Source organism: Amblyomma americanum, chromosome 10, assembly GCF_052857255.1.
Source record: "Amblyomma americanum isolate KBUSLIRL-KWMA chromosome 10, ASM5285725v1, whole genome shotgun sequence".
In the NCBI taxonomy this organism is placed as follows: domain Eukaryota; kingdom Metazoa; phylum Arthropoda; class Arachnida; order Ixodida; family Ixodidae; genus Amblyomma; species Amblyomma americanum.
Genome location: NC_135506.1, coordinates 118,440,600 through 118,459,289, shown reverse-complemented (window position 1 = coordinate 118,459,289; position 18,690 = coordinate 118,440,600). Strand labels below are relative to the sequence as shown.

General features: G+C 46.6%; 1 protein-coding gene across 1 annotated transcript in view; it reads left to right on the top strand.

Moving 5' to 3' along the window:
* The window catches only part of LOC144106978 (uncharacterized), an 87,916-nt gene that overhangs the window by 11,294 nt on the left and 57,932 nt on the right, over window positions 1-18,690 (top strand). The window contains exons 4-7 of the mRNA XM_077639949.1: window positions 6,242-6,265; window positions 6,624-6,639; window positions 11,333-11,430; window positions 16,661-16,789. Of these exons, the coding sequence (XP_077496075.1) occupies window positions 6,242-6,265; window positions 6,624-6,639; window positions 11,333-11,430; window positions 16,661-16,789 (267 nt within the window). The remainder of the gene's footprint in view (window positions 1-6,241; window positions 6,266-6,623; window positions 6,640-11,332; window positions 11,431-16,660; window positions 16,790-18,690) is intronic.

Sequence of the window (18,690 nt, the reverse complement as noted above, 5' to 3'; positions counted from 1 at the left end):
ATGCCCTAGAAAGAATTCAGCGCAAAGCTGTTCAGTTTATATTTTCTAAACATCGCACCACTGACTCACCCTCTGCTGTAATGCTTCAACATAATATACAGTCCCTTGAAGCTCGGCGCAGAATACTAAGGTTAAGATTTCTCTTTCTACTAAAAAATAACAAATTGTCAATGGCTCCCGATTTGTATCTTCAACCGATAACGTCTAGGTTAGCAAGAAACAGGCACACTGAATCGTTAAAACCTTACTTTGCCAGAAATGACATATTCAAATTTTCTTTTTTCCCCGCGCCATTACCGAGTGTAATGAGCTACCACCATCATCAGCAGTTGACACCGATGCCTTAGAACACACCGTTCATCGAAATGTTTCTTTCATGTATTGCCTTGTACTTTTTGTTTTTAGCTTATTGGGCCCCAATAAATTAATAAATAAATTTTATAACTGGCTGAGCGCAACTGCCGAAATTAAAAGCTCCAGCACTCATATTCATTCAGCTTCTTTAGTTCACCGCAGGAGTAAACATTTTCAACATCGACGTGCCCTCCAGGGCAGCAAACGGAGGCGCTGAATGTCTTTAATGGTATCCAGGCTGCCTTCGCAACTTTTATATTGTTGGAAACATCTGACAAATGTCACAGATATAATTAAATTTCGTCTGTTAACCTCGGATTGAACAAACTTTAGCGTGCTAACCTTGGATATAATCATATTGTAACGTGCTTCCACAGAACCTCGACGGAAGAAGCAGAAGATGAAGGACTGACCCCGGGGCCCCAAACTCGCCCGTTTCGAGGAAGGTGTGTCAGGTTTCGTCGCGGCGTTAACCAACTCTGTCAGTGAGCAGCACGTGAAAAGAGATATGGAGACCCAAGTTAAGGCTATGATTAATCAGGCTCTTTCCCCAACCGAGCGTCGCACTCTAGTGGAACTCCTTCTGAAACACGTGTTCGTGTTCGACTTTGCCAAAGACGATTCAACACCACCGCCTACCAGTCGTATTCATCACACGATCAACACCGGCTCCGCACCTCCTATACGCCAGAAGCCCTATCGAGTCTCAGCCACTGAACGTAAGTTAATAGATGACCAAGTTCAAGAGATGCTAAAGCGAGGCATAATTCGAGAATCCTCCAGTCCTTGGGCGGCTCCAGTTATCCTTGTTAAGAAAAAAGATGGCACATGGAGGTTCTGTGTTGACTACCGTCGCTTAAATACGGCCACGAAGAAGGACGTCTACCCGCTTCCACGTATAGATGACGCAATTGATTGTCTGCACTCCGCTTCATACTTTTCTTCTATTGATTTGAGATCCGGCTACTGGCAAATCCCCGTGCACGCTGCAGATAGGGAAAAAACGGCATTCATTACACCAGACGGACTTTACGAGTTCAACGTTATGCCTTTCGGATTATGTAATGCACCTGCAACATTCGAGCGGTTCATGGATACAATCCTGCGTGGCCTCAAGTGGCAAATTTGTTTATGTTATCTGGACGACGTTGTAATTTTTGGCAAAACGTTTAGTGAGCACAACCGCCGTCTGGATATTGTGCTTGATTGCATGGAACGAGCTGGCCTTATCCTCAATTCCAAGAAATGTCATTTTGGGAACCGTGAAACAATTGTTCTTGGTCATTTAGTTGATAAAGAAGGTGTTCGACCAGATCCAAAGAAAATTGAAGCTGTCAAAAGTTTTACGGTGCCTCAATCAGTGAAAGAGCTGCAGAGTTTTTTAGGGCTCTGCTCGTACTTTCGACGCTTTATAGCTAGGTTTGCGGACATCGCTTACCCACTCACGTGTTTGCTGCATAAAGATGCACCGTTCAATTGGACCAGCGAATGTGACGCAGCTTTCCGGCATCTGAAATTTCTTTTGACCTCGGGCCCCATCCTACGCCACTTCTGCCCATCTGCACCAATTGAAGTGCACACTGATGCAAGTGGTATCGGTATCGGCGCTGTACTTATACAACGCCATGGTCACGATCAGCACGTGGTAGCATATGCCAGCCGTTCGTTGAGTAAGAGCGAAAGAAATTACACGGTTACTGAGCAAGAATGTCTCGCCGTTGTTTTCGCTGTACAGCGCTTCCGCTCCTATCTGTACGGGAATGCTTTCACCGTCGTGACCGACCACCACTCGCTTTGCTGGTTAGTGTCTTCGTGACCCCTGTGGCCGGCTTGCTCGATGGGCTTTGCGCCTACAAGAATTTAATTTCACTGTTGTGCATAAAAGCGGCCGTAAACACTCAGATGCCGATTGTCTTTCCCGTTTGCCGCTTCTAACGACTGAGGACGACGCAGACAACTTTGATGAATACTTGTCGTCACTTTCACAAGCCTTCCCCGATCTTCAAGTTTTTCGAACTGAGCAACGCAAGGACCAAACATTAACCTCTTTGTTTGATGCCGCTCAAGATTCTGTAAAGAATACTTTTTGCATTCGCGACGGTTTGCTTTATAAGAAGAATTTCGCTTCTGGAGGAGCACGCATGCTTCTTGTCGTACCCGAAAGCCTACGCATCACAGTTCTTGAAATGGTGCACGACGACGCCACGTCTGGGCACTTGGGAGTGACACGCACACTCCACCGCACACAACAACGATTTTACTGGCCTAACATGCGTTCAACCATCCAGCACTATGTAGCCAGCTGTGTGCAATGCCAGCGCTTTAAGCTGCCGACTTCAAGTCCACCGGGCAAATTGCGGCCAATCACACCTCCAACAGCCCCGTTTGAGCAAGTTGGCATTGACCTCCTTGGACCTTTCCCACGATCCTCTAAAGGAAATCGATGGATTCTTGTGTGCGTAGACCACTTAACCCGTTATTGTGAGACAGCCGCGATACCAGTTGCTACTGCGTCTGAAGTATCTAACTTCTTACTTCGATTCGTCATTCTTCGGCACGGCCCTCCTGCAGTTCTCATTAGCGACCGTGGACGTCAATTTACAGCGGACGTTGTTGAAGAACTTCTCCGCCTCAGCAGCTGCAGTTTTCGCCACTCCACGCCATATCATCCCCAAACGAACGGTGTGGTAGAACGCACTAATCGTACGCTCACCACCATGCTTGCCATGTACGTCGCTGCAGATCATAAGGACTGGGATGGCGTACTCCCGTTCATCACTCATGCGTACAACACCGCGCAACATGAGACAACTGGCTACAGCCCCTTTTACCTGCTCTATGCTCGCTCGCCTCGCTGCGGCCTTGACACCATGCTACCATTTTTCATCCACGATGAACCTTCTCTTGCGACCACACTCTGCAGAGCTGAAGAAGCTCGCCAGCTTGCCCGCGTTCGAATTTTATCTTCGCAAGAGCGTTCCAAGAACCGCTACGACGTCCAACACCAAGAAGTTTCTTATGTTCCTGGTGACATTGTGTGGTTGTGGACCCCTCTACGCAAGCGTGGTCTGTGTCAGAAACTGCTATCCCACTACACTGGACCATTTGTTGTGTTGGAGTGCATAAGTGACGTTAATTACGTTATAGCACGACTAACTGCTAGTGGTCGACGGTCACGCCAATCTCAGGTGGTGCATGTAGCCCGCCTCAAGCGATTCCATCCCAGACGGTCTGTTTAACTCGCCCGACGGGCATCGTCTGCGAGGAGGGAAATGTAACGTGCTTCCACAGAACCTCGACGGAAGAAGCAGAAGATGAAGGACTGACCCGCGGAGAAAGAGGAAGAAAGAGAGCTGAAGGACGCTGCTAGGCTTCCTGCTTCCATCCTGCTTCGACCGGTCCCCTCTTTGAATAAACCCCCGTGCGTGCAAAGCACGTGACAATATAAAGAACTTTCCTGTGTCAGCTTCGGATATACCGAAACTAAGTATGACACCTCAAATCTACCCAACTGCCGTGTCTGGACTTCAAAGAACTTGTGCACTGACTTCGCATATAGGAACCTGAGTGTAACATCTCGGACGTAGCGAACTTTAATGCGTCAGTCTTGGATATGACGAACGTCTGGCTGCTAACGCATTCAAGCTATCCACCGAGGTTCGCCTAAGGGTTGATTTGATAATATATTGCAAACGGTAAGGGCCCAAAGAAAGCGCTTCGTCAATGCGAGCAGTATTTATCTTGATAACAGCACAAGCTGGTACCACTAGCGAGGGCACTGCCCAGGAACTCGTGCAGCTTAATTATCACGCGAGATATGCATCTTTCAGAGCTAGTGCGTTGTCGGTATTTTGTGCGTTCCTCGTACTGTGGTTGCAGTGAGTTTCGAATCTTCATTATGGCGTGGCACTAGACTACGCGGTCTAATGAAGCCGCGCAGCGGGTGAACTGCAAGGCACGGCGTGCAACCTAGCAAAAAGTTTTACAACAGAACGCAACTGTGTAAACTCGCTTCTGCCAACGCTTATTTACTGCATTATGGGCGCATGTCCTCAACTAACGCAAGCTTTTTCGTATTTTTCCAGGCCAAGCTTCTTCTTTTGACGTCACTGCCACAGGCATATGTTTCAAAATACATGCCGCATATAGTCACTCAATATATTATTCAAGGTCGTTGCCTCCCATTTCACGGTTTAGGGCATTACAGAGTCAGTGGATAAGTGAAATATAGCAGCGAGGCGGCCTAGTACTGTTGCACAAACTGGGCGAGTTGGAGTTGTTGCACGTTGGAAAAGCACTCGCGTGTGTACCCTTTCTGTCGTCGTCCTATTTTGGCGCTATTTATTTTTCCAACAAGCTAGTACTGTCGCATCGGAAGCCCGAACACGTAGCCTTCAGTCCCCACCCCCGCCTCAGGAAGCAGTCTTAACAAATAGGAGAGAATAAAGTTCGGCTAGTTGGTTGATATGCATATCAACCAACTAGCTCAACTTTCTGCTCTCCTAAGTACCATTTCTAGTACAACGGAGTCTTTTTCTTTAACTTATTTAACTTTTAAAAAAGTCCCCGTGTTACTGCGCAATTTTTTTCAGTATGCAGTATTATAAGTATTTCGCTGGCCAAGCGAAACTGTCGCCAGTAAAAGCTCCAGAACTTATATTCATTCAGCTGCGGTAGTTAACCAGAGGAGTCAAATCTCTCAACACCGACGGGCCACCATGGCATCAAACGCAGGCGCTGAATATCTAGCATAGTATAAACGCTCCCTACGCGATTTTTGTTCTCGGCGGCGTCTGACAAAAGCGTTACAACGTTCCACTCGCAGATAATTTTGGTTTGGAAAGAAGGGTTACCTCCCTTCTGTTTTTCGCATCTCATAGGCACTCCGCATTCGAAATGATGAGCGTTACTTAGGTGTCGACTCTGTGCTCTAAATTACTACAACCGTAGTAGAGGCTACACAAAAGACTGTCCCGCCGGCAATGTTCACTAAGCTAGCATGCGGCGCTAACAGCTAGGGCATAGACCATATTTTGAGCTTGTATTTTGTGTTGACTGCCGAGCGGAATATCCCCCTTATGTTTATAATAGCTGGTGTAAATCAGCCATGTTTTTTTTTTCAGCTGCCGGAAACAGATCTCCGATTAATAGCACTAGATGAATGGGATGAAAGGGAATGCAAGCCGCACTGCAAATTTTGGTCGCTCATCACGCTGAAATCATTTTTTGTTAATGTACTATACCTCCTACGTACCACTCTCGGAGCAATAGAAAGTGCGGTAAGATACATGAACAATCAATTCGAGAGTGTAAAGTACGATTCCGCAGTATTTCCTTTGCGACGACTATCTACAACGGCTTTTGGAATGACATAGCACGTCTGTATATATTCAGACGCTGTATAGCACGTCTGTATGATGTATTCAGGCGCTGTGGCTGTCCAGTCGAGTGATTTGAAATCACTCGTAAAGCGTACAGGGGCGATGAAAAGAAATGGGAACACAGCGGAGCTTACGCACTCCGCTGTTCGTATCTCTTTTCATAACGCTTTTAATTCAATGGCAGCAAATAGACGCCAGTCGTCCATGATAATTTTAGGACGACTCTAATTTAGTCTTTTGCTCACTACCTAAGTAAAAGTGCGATGAAAAGAAATACGAACAGCGGAGCCTCGTGGTTTGCACTTGCTTTCGTAGCGATAGCACAGTTCCTGAAGCATTTAGTGCATCTGAAAGGGAGGGTGTAAATAAGTTGTAAATATTATATGCTCAGCAAATCACGTGAATTCAATCTGTACAGTGTGTGTTGGGCAGTTTTTTGTGCTGTGCAGACTCCTTCGTTTGTATTACTAATTTTTGGCTTTCGGACCACGTTTGACACTTCACAGGATCGTCCACACTGTCACAGATAAGTAAGCATGACTCGCATTTCTGTTTAAATAGTGCAGTGAGGGAATGTGCATGAAAACACAATCGTCGCAGTAAATACATCAGCGAAAGCTTATGCCAGCTATATCACGGTAATCTTTGTTAAGAAGTGCAATGTTCATGCCAAGGGTGTGAAGCCTGCTTTAAATTTTTGTTCAGCCCGAAGCTTGGTCAAAGGATTTTGTTGCCCTCTTGTAACTCCTTCTCAAACACGAAATGAATAATTGTTCACAGTAACACTTAATAGAAATCTCTTTTCGCAAATTTATTCTTCATCACTACAAAATGGATTCATGACTTTAAAAAAAAACTAGCAAACACCACTCTCACTTTTCGGATCAGGTTCTGGGCATACCGAGTAAGTTATCTTCTTTCAATATTCTGCAAAATATTCTACTCTAAGGCTCTACAGTAAGCTTCTGTAATTCAGGAATTACACTCGCCTGTGGTTTCTATTGGACAAACAGTCGAGAAATTGCGAACAATTTGTGTCCTAATCATCGCCTCTACGTCCAGAGGATACAGCAGATTTCCTATTTTTCTTTTGGCCTGGATGCTTCGATGTTTATATTTTTATTTTGCATTCGTAATATTTTTGGCGCACACCGTCAACCAAGTTTCAGGCAAGCTGCCGCAGGTTTTAACACAATATCGCAATTCCCGAAAATTCTCTTCCCAGACACGCTCAGTCATGCCCTTCGGGCAGTCAATAAGCGCAGTCTCCATATTCCGCAGAGTACCCAATTTCCTGCCAGATCTCCACAAACGACACTTCCCCGAGGAACAGCGGATAGTGACTCAGTTAAAAACATGCAGCAGAAGGGAAGCAATGTGTCTGCTTTCAAATATTAACCATCGGTGCATTATACCTACTGAGCCATCACCATATCGGATAAAGCTCTAATTGTAGGGGAAGGCGCTGTTGCCGAAACGGATAAAAGTAGTTTTCCCATCGGCGGTAAGGGAGGCATTGAGTCATCAGTGCATGAATAGAGAAGTGTTCAGTTCGCTATAAATATGCGTGACCAAATTAAAAGCTCTGTTTTGTGGCGGTATATGACGTGTGTTTCGCGATTAAGTGTTCATCGATACTATCACGCAGTCAGCTGTTGTCGTATCTACAAAGACATCCGGCTCAAATGATTCCATATTAATGCTGACGTCCATTTCAGTTCATTCCCTTCCAAGTAGTCAGACTTTTACCACTGCGCTACTAATTGCTTTTGTTTGTCGGTACCTAGGCTGACACTAACTAGAGTCCTAGCTACTCTAGTTATAGAAGGCGGGTATTCATGTACCTGGTGTTTCAGCGAACACTTTCAATTTTTTAAAATATAATTTTCGAGAAAAAATGCAAATCTCTTCAGAGGGAGACTAAGTTCCGGTAGACATCTGTGATTACAAATATCATGCTTGTCATCTAGATAATTACCCCGCTGACTTCGTCGTGGGTCACGTCGTGAATCCCTGCTGTGCGCCACAAATACTGAGAGGCGCTATTAAGCCGGTGGACAGCTCTGAGCGTAAAACACATGCCAGGTTGTTACTGCCATCTGTTGTCGGTTCCAATAAGTTGACCTCGCCGGATGCCGGAGGCTCTCTGGGGGGTCATGCCGCGCCCAAGAAAATTTTGAGGGTGGCCCACCGGTGTGGGTCATGACGCATAAGGGCTAGGAACACGAAAATCACTGCCACAGTGAATGCGTTATTAAAATTTTACTAATTAACTTCCTCATTAATTAGAGAAGTTTCACGGTTTCTGCCGATGGTGAGTTTCTAGCCGCGGAGAATACGATGCCGTATCCGTCTTTAAAACGAAGAAAAAGACGCTCTCCAATGTGTGCCACGCAGAGAAATCTGGTCTCCCCCCCACGAAACCGCAGCTGAGCGCTTGAGGAATGTCGGAAGCCTAGTGCAGACTCAACGTCCGCTGGCCACGTGTTGCAATGACTGCGGCGCCCACTTCGAAACGTCTGTGGTAACGTCCCCAGCTAGGCAGCACCGGCGCTCAGTTCACTCCGCGGCCGGCGTTACCTTTTGCTTCGCGGCTCGGCTCGAAGATAATCGTCGCCAACTGCACGACCGTACATTGTGAGAACCATGGTGGACTCTGGCCTGGCACTGCTCGTGCAGTGATCTGCAATAGCATTGCAGACCTAGTGCACGTGGTCTGGATCTGCCCTTTCTATAACGACCCGAAAAGAGACCTAAAATCCTGGGGGACCATGAAGCAGAACAACGCAAGGTCATCGGTCTCGCCCTGACCGCCGCCGAGTCTCAAGGGATTCAGGCCGACGGTTAGGGGAATGAATGGGGGTTTAGGTTTTCTCCCCCCGTAATTTTTGACGGGTGCAAATTAAGGTTATTTCACTCTCCCTCTCTCTCTCAGGAAGTAGTCTATTAACGCGACAGCGTTAGGTGCTGGTGCCGCAGAAAAGCCGGCGTCGGCGCTGCAACAAGAGGACCTCCAAATGAAAAAAAAAATCTTGTGAAAAACGGGGAATGAAACCCATCAGGTCTTCCAGACCGCGAGGCGAGCACGCGCAGAAAACGCTACGAGGTCTGGTTGCTTCGGAGTGAATAAAAGTAGACCTAGTGAATGTGCTGTGGTCTTTGATTTCGTGAAATTTCTTCGTGTACCGATGCGTATGACCGTCGGCACGCTTAACACGAACGCTCGAGCGCGTGTCTTCCACTGACATTAGCGCCGCTGGGCGTCGGCCGCTGGGTCTGATGCTACACCAGGGTGGAAGCAGGGAACAAGCTTTCTCCAACCGCCACAAACACACCATGCAGCATGGTCTCGGACTTAGTGCCTAGCGCACAGGGGCTGTAATATCAGCGCAGGACGCGCAATCGAGCGTTCGTGTTAAGCGTGCTGAAGGCGGTACATGAGGAATATCCTGGCACCGCTGCAACTGTGTCGCGCTCCGCTCTTAGAGGCGAAGCTTAAAATGCAACTGAAGAGGTTTTAGAATTTGATGAGTTTAAACGAGACGAATGTGTGAAACCTGCCCATAAAGCATGCGAAAGCTTTTTGCCCTAGCATTTGAAATGCTGACGTAATCGCCGACTAAAGTGGCGTCGGCGTTCAGGCTTCTCTGCAGTGCACAGCGACAGGCAGAGGCCGCAATGATGACGTCATGTCTGGCGGCGCTAAGTTTCCAGCAAAGAAGCGGTTGTTTCGAGGAAGAAAACGAATTCTGTCCAAGGTGAAGCATCAGAACACGCACGGCAGCAAGTAGGAGGAGGCCGTGGTCATCTGAAATTTCGGCAACAATGACGTCGCTACGCAATACTCCAAGGCAGTATGAAGCCTTAACATCGTCGCGGTTTTGATCGGTGCTTATGTAACCATTTTAAATTCTGCCACAAAACTACTTTACAAGTTTTACCTAGAAGCTTCATTGATTCAAATTATTAAATAACTTCGAATTATCAAAAAACCATTTCATCTTCTCTTTAAGTGTCCCCCAATTTTTCCCTCATTATGCTAACTTCGTTAAAGGAATCAAACAGCGTGCATAGTTCTGATTAGCAATGCTGGTATCTTGACATGCAAGGTGGTCGGTCATGACGTTCGCAACAGATAAAGGCATCTAGAGAAAGGTCGTGTTTTATGTTCCGCAGTAGCCAAGCCGAAGAAACTCTGGGGCGGCAGCACTGATTCGAGCACGTCATAAGCGGATGTTGCGTTGTAACCACGCTTCCAGCGCCCCTCATGCCCTCACCTTCGGTTTCGTGTGCAAAGTTTATTGTAAAGGTTCTTAGCGCCCTAATTTATTAAGTCCAATGCTCATATGATAGAGTAAAGTCCTCTCGTTTGGACACTGTGGGCCTAGCATTCAGTACTGATAGCTGGCACTTTTTCTGCGTGACTGATGCAGCCAACAGTGACTTGTTTTCATTTTTTAGACCGATTATGAGTTCATCATAAGGCAGCTTTCGTGTTCTTCAGTGTTAGCTGAAGTGGATGCAGCGTATATGTGTCTCCAAACTATGGGCCTGGCTTTGCGTCTTCCGATATTTCATATAGTTATACGGACCGACTTCGAAACCTCTCATGTTGGCATTTTCTCCGGTGTTAGGATGCATGTGCATATGCGGAAAACATATGTGCCATGTTTCTGCGATTACTTCCTTTACAAATACTGGTGATTTGACGCTAAAAAGCGTAACCGTTGTGTGTTTACAAAGTGTTTTACATGCTTTCCGGACAAGGGTCGTAGCGCCGAAAAGGACAACGCATAGCAAGCGAGACGGGTGTTGTCCTTTTCGGCGCTACAACCCCTTTCGGGAAACATGCAACAACTAGCCCCACAACAAGTATTATTCTGTTTTACATGCCTTCAGATACGGAGGCTTGCAACATCATACGTTCGAAATTTTTATTTTTAAATAGAAATTATGAATTAAATTGCAACCTACGCATAGCGCGCTCAGATACCAAAAAGTTCCGAACATAATTGCCTCTTCGTGTTGAGACGGAGGGCACGGTATACGCGGCTTAAAAGACAAGCAGCAGTTGTGTGAAGATGTGGAGGTTGTAAAGATGGTAACTGCCTTCGATGCAGATGGGGAAACGCTGATGAGATCTGTGCGTGTTCTAGCGCTACATTTGGTCGCCATTAGACAAGCCCATGAGCTGCCAATACCAAACAGCATTTCTTCTTTTATTCCATCATACTGGATTGAGCAGTAAATTGAGTCAGATATAGAGCCTTTTGGAATCTGAGAAGGCTGCGGCTGACTACCATGGCGGTTAGGCAAGAGCTGTTTTTCGGCTCTCTATATATATATATATATAACTGCGGAGAAATTGCTTCTGTGAGTCTCAAGTACGCTGCCTTGCTGTGGTGGAGACATTTACACAGTTTTCTAAACTTTGCAGCTACTTTGCTGGTCATGTCGAGATCCAGTTTTCGCAGTGTTATATGAATATTTCCTTGAAAATAAAGGGGGGCCACTCTCTTATGTGTACTCAGCCATAGCGGCACCAAGAGCACTATCACCTCGTGTAACTGAAATTCTTGCGGCTTTTTCTTTTCAAGTGAGAGCACCCAGAACTGGCTTTTCCTGTTTCTGGCTGCAAGCTGTGTTCTGTTCACTGTGATATCAATCATTATGGTCCTGGTCATGCTGAGCGAAGGTGAGCAAATAATATTGACCCTTCACACAGGCAACGCAGTGCACGTAACGATAAGCAAACTCGTTGAATGCAGTTGTAAGTTTTATAACTTTAACTCTGGTTTTATTATTGTGGAAACAATTTTATTTCTTATTTTATAACTTTAACTCTGGTTTTATTATCGTATAAGCAATTTTATTTCTTATTTGCGACTGCTATGTTCGATATCACGCGATGAGAGCATTAAACATCCGGATGGTGCCAAACAAGGCGCCTAATACTGTCTCTCCCATATCATGTTATTTTCAATGCAGCTTAATTGACGCGCGTCATGCTTAGATAATTGTGTAATGCGGATGAAGAACAAAGGTTCGACTTTACTGCATCTGATAAATAGAAGCAGCAGAAATAAAATTCTCAATAGCATTTATAAACCTCACTCGTAGACATCCTGCAGGGGCAGCGTGGGAGCGCGACTTTTAACGCGACAGCGTTAATGGGCCCGCTCTGCGGAGAACCCTGGCGTAGTTGGCGTTGTCGCTGATTGATGTGTGCGGAATAGCCGGCTTTGTCGCGAGGGCCGTGACGGCATGCGTGGAGCTGTGGAATGAAAAGTAATTAAAACGTTACAAACCTTGTGATCAGAAAGTCGCAACATTACTGAAACGCTGTTAAGACATGCGAGTAGTCTGAAAAAGTATTTCGATTGCGCTCGAAATAAAACTGGTGTAATTGATCGGCAATTACACCCCTAACCCTTGGGCTGCGAATGAGACACGCTTACCGGGTAGGCCGTGCAAGCACGTTCGTACGACTCGGTTAAAGCGGGTGGCCTTTCACATAATATGAAAAGTGTCCGTGTCCTCGTGGGAAAGAGGGGCCGCTGACACGACAATTAACGCGATCGCTTCATAGTTTTAAAGGCGGTGCTTAAGTGGCCGCTCATTTTTTCCTCCACCTACTCTCGGTATGACGAATCACATTCTTTCAAGTCTTACCTGCGCGTAACAAGGAACTTCAGACCACTAGCCCTTACAGAAATGACGGCCATGATTTGTTCATGATCCTTTGTGCCGTGGCGACGAGCCAGAAGTGAGAAAATTCCAGTGACCCGGAACATAGTTAAATCAAACACAGCGCCATATTTACAAGCGGAGACCTACGATGCAATTGACGAACAACGCTAATATGCAATAACCAATTTTGCGAGGCATGTGTTTTAACTTCATTACATCGTGCATGCTTTCGACCAAGGTGTTCAATTCCGCGGTTGTTCATGGCAGTGCTGGTCGAAGGCAGGAATACGAAGAAAGTTCAGGCTCCGCCAAAGCCCGCTTTTGCCAACACAATAGCTCTAGCTGCGTTGTAGGAAGTGGTGTTATGTATATTTTGGAGTCTACATGGCGGCGACCAATAAAATCATAAAGTATTACGTTATCGTGAGAAGTTGTTCTATTTGGTACGTATTCATGGTTAACGAGCGCAAAAAAAAAGAGACGAAGACGCAGTGAAGATCACGAACACTGCATTCGTGCCGATGTTCACTGCATTGTTTTATGTCCCTTGTTGATGCACGTTTAACCCGTTCCTTATTAGGATCCCTGGTGAGGCGTCTTTTAATTTTAGCTTCTTGTTTCTTTGTATTTGCGCCTTTTGGTGCATATATTGCTGTTTTTTTTTTTCTGGAATAAGCGTCCAGTTGCGAGTGAGCGCTTGTGTCGTGTGGTCGTCTTCTCTGCGTCTTCGTATTTTTTGCGCTCGTTAACCACAAATGCATAAAAGATTAGGCGCTTGATAAGAGTTGGGTAAAAAAACAAGCTTCCCCTTAAAACGAAAAGAGTTTGGCACAAACCTTTCATGGGAATTGCTACAAAAACTGCCCTATTTACCGGACTACAGTCCGCGGACTATACATGTCTAAAAGTTGAAATTTCCCGTGTTGCTCGCTGTCTATAAGTGCGGACTGCACATGACTTATTTTTTTCAAGACCGTTTGTCAGAGACTAAGAAGCCTTTGTGGCTGTCAAAGTAAAGAAAACGGGAGCCGACTGCGCCTGCGACATTTTGCCGTGCTAAATCAAATGGCGAAATCAGCTCCGATATGATGTCAGGTTTAATACGCAAGATGTTGCTGGCGGTATACTTAAGCGGCTGCTTTTCATTGCTCGGATTTTTTAGTACACGCGCAGCACTTCCATGAAAAGCGCCTCGGGCGGAGAAGCAACGCCAGGGGCGTCGTAGTTCTTCTCGAAGAACGGTTGCGATGGCTCAAAAAGACAAAGAGCCTTGCTCAGTATAAATTTAGTGGCTTACGAGGAAAGGAAACGGCGGGGTAATAATAATAATAATAATAATTGGTTTTTGGAGAAAGGAAATGGCGCAGTATGTCTCATATATCGTTGTCCAACGATATATGAGACAGATGCTGCGCCATTTACTTTCCCCAACAACCAATTATTATTATTATTATTATTATTATTACTTCGCCACTGCCTTTCCTCAAAAGCCACTAAATTTATGTAAATGTCTCACTTCTCGGTGGACACCTCACCCACACCCTAAAGGGGCTCTGAAACACCTTCCGAGGAGAGCACATCAACCCGCTCAATCACTGCATTGTGTTGTCATGAACACTTGAGTCAAGTAATACTACTTTACACGCAGCAGAGAACCCACAATCACGCGCGAACATTGACGAGCCTTTTCCGGCGACTTCTCATTCTCGCACCCTCCTTCCTCGCTCGCACCTGCCTATGCAAGTTGAGAGATGGCTGTTTGTTAGATTCTTTCAGACGTCAGGCAGCTACCATGGCCGCGGCCAAGGGACGTTTTTAGCATACCGGAGACGTACTACCAGAGACGCCGGTTTACGTCTCCGGTAGTACGTCTCCGGCATGCTCCGGTAATAGACGTTTTTAGCATACCGGAGCTCTTGCGCACGCGCAGTGGCTCCTCCTCACCCCAACAATGCCACTGCGCATGCGCAAGAGGGGTCCGGTATACGTCTCCGGCATGCTCCGGTAGTAAGCCGCTTAGTTCCGGCGGGTCAGGATGGTTTCCCACCGTAGTTGGGGCCAGCGGAGGAGCGCCTACCTTCCATCGTGCAAAAAGTGACGAGAGAAATAAGGGCGCGAACACGCTGAAATTCAAATTTTGACTACATATAACTTCGCTTCTACGAAGAGCATTAAAAAAATTCTGTACAATATTCAGTAAGCGGCGGGTTTAAAATACCACGCATACCACGTTATTAGAGACTCTTTCAGAGCCCCGTTAAGAGAAGTAAGGTGGGAGTGGAAGAAGAGAGAAAGAGACGCCGTAGTGGAGGGCTCCGGAATAATTTCGACCGCCTGGATGTCGTCCGGCCGATGCGGTCGGGTTCGAACCCAGGTACTCCGGACCAGTGGGCGAGCGCCCTAACTTTTTAGCCACTGCGACGCTTCCAGCTCAGCGTAGTCGAGCGTGCACAAGAAGTAAATTCGAACCGAGCAGACGCGAATGAAAAAAAAAAAAAGACACGTTATGTGGGCTACTTCCCAGAAACGACGGAAGGAAATCTGCAAGGAACATAAAAAGATCACATTTTCAGTTAATTTCGGGCACTGCGGACTGTGCAGAGGGTGTGGACTATCTAAGCCAAAACTTTTGAGTTTAAGTCGGAATTTGCACCGGCAGACTCTACATAGGGTGCGGGCTAAAGTACTCAAAACACTGCAAAAGATTGCTAAGAATCTTGTACTGACTGAATACTGTCAGTATCCACACGGGTTTTCCTTAATTACTGCGTCAGACAGGTTCTAAGAGGCGACCACTAAAGATTAGGCTTTGGCCTCTAGTGAAGAAAACACGAGAGCACGAAAGCTCCGACCGCAGTACAAATAATAAACAAAATAAGCGTTCAGAATATTATGAAATGCGAAAATTTTATCCTGCTGCACGCAGACGTCAGACAACAGCGATTCACGGTAGTAATCGTGCATAATAAAGAAATTGGCGGGACTCTGAAACCTTAAGGTTGTGCTTTTGTGTTGCGTTGTGTTAGGTTTTATGGAACATAAGCAACTCAGACCATCATCCGTCACACTCAAGGTTAATCGATAGCGTTAATGGGTTCCCTTAATAGGTGCCCTTCAGCGGCCGGTGCACGTTCTGTGTGCACATTACTTCGCAGACACCGACACTGTTCTTAATTTTATTTATTATTTTCTCAATTTATTTCATTTTTATTTTTTCTTGACTTTCCAGAACATACTCAAGATTTCCCTTTGACCAAATCGAACGAACGTTCCTCAGTGGTCGAGGGGAAATGCGCCTGGCTCATGGCGGCCCCTGGGCCAGCGGCTCACGTCCCAACTGAACGATTTTTTTTCTTTTTAGCGCAATTCCTTTCCTCTCTTCAGAGGCACTACGTAATGGCGGTGCAATCACGTAACCATCCTGTAGACCAATGGGGGAATTGTGTAGTGACGCGGTCACTGCCTTACAGCGTGATCGTTGTGGGATGTGTCAACACTCGCGCGGTCATGTAGTTTGGACGTCGCAACCTTCTCAACCCATCCCGATGTTATCGACCCGGCAACGCAAACTACCGTGGTTTCTTCACTGAACGGGACCCTCAACACTGTCTCCTTAAAAAAGACGACATCTGGTAACATTTGCGCCAACGTGCACGGTAGTCAGAGGTGACCAGCCACAAGAGTATGAAAAGTGACAAAGGAGAGATGCCCAGCTTTGGCTGCCCGCGCCATACATGTACTGCAAACCTCGAAAACACGCCAGACTCGTTTATGGAACAGATATGCTTATCGAAGTGCTGGTCATAGGTGGCTTCATGGAGTTGCAAATTAAATAGTCGAAGCTGTATGAAGACCGTTGATTCTTGCTGTTTGCCGTGCATTCTTCTTCGGTGATTCTGGCATTTGAGTGAGCGAGCACTCATACGCTCACCAACCCCGTCCGAGGGCCACGTCATCTTTGGATATTCTGCCGTTGCCTAGGAACAGCGACGCCAAATTAAAAAGAAATCAAATGAATATCGGCGACAGGGAGGCGAACCCGCGGCGGCACGAACAGATCAACTTCGCAGGACGCTGCGCGAGGGCACTAGGCTATCGCCACAGCCGGATATGCCACGTGCCAAACTGATACCCGCTCTCGGGCTTCTCTTCGTCCTCTAGTACTGCCCGTGCTTTCGCACTGCAATCGGTTTACCCAAGTTAAAACCCTGACACTTTTTCTTGCCGTCCTGCAGGAATGCGTGGTCCGGAAGAAGACGTTCAGATTGGTCAAGAAAGCAGCGGCGGCGGTGGTGGCGGTGTCATTAGCGGTGGTGGCTCTGGAGGGGCACAGACTTACGCTACGCCCAGCACCACGGCAACAGGTGAGGAACAGCACGCTCCGCTGTTCATGGAAAGGGCTCTTATAGCTTCAATTCGAATGATGGAAAAGCTGGTTTGATATTTTGGCTCAAGCACAAAAGGTTCCACCCTTTCCCGCCGTGCTGTTTATGGCAGCCTCAGCAAATGCGGCCTCCACACAAGCTTGACGTCGGTACCTACTCCTCCTTTCACTCTTCGCTGACCTGCACAAGCAAACGCAGGACATTTTATTATGGTAGCACTTGCCTAATAATATCATATATTGTGATCTCAGATCGCGGATTTGTTGTCTTGCATACGGTACAATATAGTGTGTGAGGGTGACAAACACAAACGGCAGGCCTCCGAATGCCTCAAATGGCTTTACTGGCAGTTCCTGGCAGCCAGGACACACGAGAAGTCCATAGAAGTATTAGTGGAATATCACATTTAATGTTATCCCAGAAATATTATTTTAAAATTGTGATGCTCCAATCGCTTTTGTAACTCGCGTCTTTTATTTGCATTTTGCATTGGCGATGATAATTTGCTACATGTGGCTGGAGAGTAGTGTTCACGCGTTCTTTTTTCATATTTTATCGCTACCTTGACAATCGAATACAGTTGCTGGATCGGGTATACCGAAACTTATAATCGCTCCTCCTAATCGTTTAATTAACAGTTCCAACCACAAACTGAACAGCTGAAAGAAATCTATATTTTTGGTTTAATATAAATCGTATGCCACTGTAAATTTAAGTTAACTCTTGAATTCTGTCTAAAGGCAAAGTGTTCATAAATGGTCAACCAACAGCGCAGCACACTATAGACTAGCGCGTGCAAAAAGATTATTCCGGCTAAGTGCACAAGAAACATGTTTATTAATTTAATTATTTATTTGTCATACTGTAGGCCAGTACAGGTCCATACAGGAGTGGGCGAGCACAGAAAGTCAAAATTTAAAAATTGAAACGAATTCAAAAGCATTCACAGAGATTCCAAACCAATAACAATCGGTACAAACTGCGAGAGAGAAGCAAGAAAGGCAACAGGAAAGTTTCACGTCTAAAATAACAGTTCAGTTTTGTAACGATAGCTACATTACGCTAGCATTACGAGCCTTCAGCGTGGCGGCGGCGCCGCCACGTGGTCACGTGGTTGGTCATGTGGTGTGGAGCGCAGCTGCAGGCGGCGCGGCGCGACGGCGAAACCAAGTGGGGGGAGTGAAGGGGGGATAGAGGGGGAGAGATTGAATCCACGTCCAGGGATGGTGGTAGTGATGAAAACTTTAATAGACACAGGGGAGTTCAGGATACGCAGGTCCTTGGGCCCCCGCGCGGCCCCACTGCACTCAAACGTTCATGTCCCGGAGGCTGATGACGCTGGCAGCCCGGCCTGTGGCAATGGCTTGCTTGGCCGGGTCCCCGGAGCGCAGTAGGGCCTCTCAAGTGGTAAGTGCTCCAGGCCTCGCGGGGGAGGATCCACCGGGCAGAGGAAAATGATATGATCGAGAGTGGCTTTGGTGTGGTGGCAGAGAGTACAGGAGGGGTTTGTGTGGACTTGGTGATAGCGCGAGCGTATATATGGGGAGGGTAAGGTGCGTGTTTGGAGCCGCCTCCAAAGTGCCTCGTGATAATTGTTGAGGGAGGGATACGAGGGTGAAGAAGGAACGCCCAGCGAAACGGAGCGGCGAAATACTGCAGTTCGACTGAGAGAGTTCCACTGGGCCAGCTGTAGCTATCGCGTCACTCAAGGATTAACCAGCACTAAACCACAGCCATTTTTGTCGGTAAATACACCGACGTATCTGGTATTCACAATGTAATGTGAAAGCGAATTCCATGTTTCAATGGCTAGCGGAAAGAAATAAAAATTGGCTGTGGTTTAGCTCTGATTAAACCTGGAGTGACGCCAGAGATACATC